The sequence below is a fragment of the Fukomys damarensis genome, unplaced genomic scaffold (assembly GCF_012274545.1).
Source record: "Fukomys damarensis isolate Sample0158 unplaced genomic scaffold, DMR_v1.0_HiC HiC_scaffold_17, whole genome shotgun sequence".
Classification (NCBI taxonomy): domain Eukaryota; kingdom Metazoa; phylum Chordata; class Mammalia; order Rodentia; family Bathyergidae; genus Fukomys; species Fukomys damarensis.
This window is the reverse complement of record NW_022900929.1, coordinates 58,162,040-58,163,646: the sequence shown is the minus strand read 5'-3', so window position 1 is coordinate 58,163,646 and position 1,607 is coordinate 58,162,040. Positions and strand designations below refer to the sequence as shown.

At 32.2% G+C, this 1,607-nt stretch overlaps 1 protein-coding gene across 5 annotated transcripts in view; it reads left to right on the top strand.

The window, feature by feature from the left end:
* Ralgapa1 (Ral GTPase activating protein catalytic subunit alpha 1) overlaps positions 1–1,607 on the top strand; it is a 170,704-nt gene that overhangs the window by 61,772 nt on the left and 107,325 nt on the right. For all 5 annotated transcript variants that reach the window (XM_019208871.2, XM_019208868.2, XM_033765133.1 and 2 more), the window contains 2 exons: positions 966–1,159; positions 1,462–1,560. In XM_019208871.2, coding sequence (XP_019064416.1) covers positions 966–1,159; positions 1,462–1,560 — 293 coding nt within the window. The remainder of the gene's footprint in view (positions 1–965; positions 1,160–1,461; positions 1,561–1,607) is intronic.

Sequence of the window (1,607 nt, the reverse complement as noted above, 5' to 3'; positions counted from 1 at the left end):
TTTTTTTTTTTTTTTTTTTTTTTGGTACCGGGATTGAACTCGGGTCCTTGCACTGGCGAGGCAGGCCACCGAACCGCTGAGCTAAATCCCCTGCTTGTTTGCCTTTTAATCATTTAAATTTTTGTTAGCTTTACTTTGAGAAGAATAAGTTAGAGACAAAGTTAATTTATCTCTGTAGTATAAAAAGGTACTATAGAATATGCAAGTATTATAACAATGGTTAGAACTTTAATGTTTTCATTTTCTTTTAAGTGGCTCTATATCAGAATCCTAATTTTTGTAATGAGGAAGTGTAGCCTTATGAGGTTATTAAATAACTTGTTCAATACATAGTGGCAGAAATGAGTCTAGGAACAAGGTCACCTATATTACAATTGCAGCAATATTAATACAAGAAATATTTTTATTGTGTTTACATTTTAGTAGAAATTTATTTCTCATGCCATTGTGATACCTCTTTTACTGCTAAATTTGGCTTGGTTGTGAGATATATATATTTTTTGAAGCTTTATAGAGAAATAGGCTTATGGAGACTTTCTATAGGGACTGCTTTCAGCCCAAGAGTTTCTGTTAATTTGATGATATAATATGAAGTAGCTTGTACCAATAAACTTAATGAAATAATGTGAAGTAGCTATTAGATAAAAGTGACTGTATGTGCTTATAAAGTTGATGTTTACTTAAAATACAAATTTTTCCATCTGGTATCTACATTGTGGTAGTTGCATAATTTTCTCCTCAGGTAAACCTGGATAGAAGCACTATTGAATAAGTCATTATAGCCATAATAGGGAATTATAAACTGGTGAGATTTTGCTCTTCTCAGGAAAAAATAAAACATACACTCACATTTCACTTAATCACTTTTGTAGATATTTAATATCATTAGTTTAAATTGGCTTTTTGTTTTTTGTGGTCAATTTTCTGAAAAATTACTGACAGTATTGTTATCTTTTTTCCTATAGAAATCAGTGAATTTCCGTCCGAATGTTGCAGTGTGATGGCAGGGGGTACTCTCACCGGATGGCATGCTGATGTTGCTACAGTTATGTGGCGAAGAATGCTGGGCATTTTGGGAGATGTCAATGCTATTATGGATCCTGAAATACATGCTCAAGTTTTTGATTACCTCTGTGAACTTTGGCAGAATCTAGCCAAGGTAAAGAGGAAATAAAGGAAAGCAAAATAAAGTACTAAGAAATAGAAGAGGTTTGTTAGAGAACACTGTCACATATCCTCCCCATTTTAGCTAAGTTGGTGCCAAGCAACATGAACCACTTACCCATAAGTAAATATGTGATTAGTGGTAGAAAGTTAGTGCCAAGCAGGACAAAACCACTTAACCATAATTAAATATATGATTAGTGGTAGAAACTAGATTTAAACTTCAGTTTAAAGTAAAGTAAACTGGAAAAGAAAACAACCTTTATAGTTTTGTTACCTTTTATTTGAAAATTACAGATTAGAGATAACCTTGGCATTTCAACTGATAACCTCACCTCCCCTTCTCCACCAATTTTGATTCCTCCACTAAGAATTCTTACACCTTGGCTTTTTAAGGTAAGTTTAATATATAAAATATAGTTTGATTTTTTTTTTTTTTTTTT